This window comes from Sphaeroforma arctica (assembly GCF_001186125.1).
Source record: "Sphaeroforma arctica JP610 unplaced genomic scaffold supercont1.8547, whole genome shotgun sequence".
NCBI classification, from domain to species: Eukaryota; class Ichthyosporea; order Ichthyophonida; genus Sphaeroforma; species Sphaeroforma arctica.
Genome location: NW_014032011.1, coordinates 1 through 1217, shown reverse-complemented (window position 1 = coordinate 1217; position 1217 = coordinate 1). Strand labels below are relative to the sequence as shown.

Genomic DNA, 1217 nt, shown 5'->3' with positions numbered 1-1217 from the left:
GAATATAGTACTATACCTTTAGGGCAAGAACACACACACGTATACGTCAACAAGTGCCTACCATATCTGAACGCCACAGCATATAGTACTATACCTTCAGGGCATGAACACACACACATATACGTCAACAAGTGCCTAACATAGCTGAGCACCACAGCATATAGCACTATACCTTCAGGGCTAGGGATTGGAGCATGGCCAAGACCACGTCATGTCCGTCCACGTCAACTTTGCCCTGCTGAATGATACCCACACTTGCATTGGGCAAGAACTTTGCAATACGCTCTCTCCACTGATTCATCAGGAAGGTCTTGTGCACCACCACCAACGTCTTCACGCGGAAACGCGACATCAACTGCAGCGCACACACCTGCGGTGCGCATGATAGCACATATCGTACGTTTTAACACCTGTAACATGTGCAACACTTACAACAAAGTGAAGCACCTATACTAACGAGTGAAACACCTAGACTAACACGTGAAACAGATATAGTATCACCTGTGGTGCTGATAATGTCATTCTGTGGGAGAAAAAGCGACGCGTATACTGCGGAGTACTACTCTGGGCTGCAACACCTGCTACTTTGTCTTACATAAAAATCGCAGATTACTATACTCTAGAATGCTTCAACAGCGACTAAGGATTGTATAATCATTCAAAATCGAAAGGATATTCCTTTTCCTATCCGTCTGACATTATTACCCTAATTCTACTGACAAGTAAAAGTGCGGTGAGCATTCATTAAATAGCACAGTTTCACTACAATGTCATCTTTTTTTTGTAAATGTGCCGCAGCCACGTTAACGGATCTCTGTAGCGTGGCATATTAAGTAATATCGCGTCGGAGGCTGGCAGGCCACCCACCTTCGAGGTAGGTATCTTTCAAGTGATTCGAATGTAATCTATCTTATCATATACGATAACACACATCCTAAAGCAAGACTAAACGTCCTCTATCATCAAGAACAGGAAGAAAAAGAAGAAGAAAAGCACATGATGCGACTCCTCTGCATGCCAAAATGAGTATTTGATGAGCGCAACACATATGTATGAACTAAAGTTTACAGAGGTATAGGTAGATATGTGTGTACATACTTGTATATATATATTTATTTAAATATACATATATACATATGATCGTACTACTAAAAAAATGTATACATATACACCACACCACACATAGATATATGTATATATATATATGTTTATATATA

At 40.5% G+C, this 1217-nt stretch overlaps 1 protein-coding gene across 1 annotated transcript; it reads right to left on the bottom strand.

The window, feature by feature from the left end:
• Positions 1-172: 172 nt before the first annotated feature.
• On the bottom strand, positions 173-352 carry SARC_16631 (hypothetical protein; the record flags this gene model as incomplete). The annotated part of the gene is made up of 1 exon (XM_014289264.1): positions 173-352. A coding segment is annotated over one exon (180 nt), but the record flags the coding sequence as incomplete, so codon positions are not given.
• Between the last annotated feature and the right edge of the window lie 865 nt (positions 353-1217).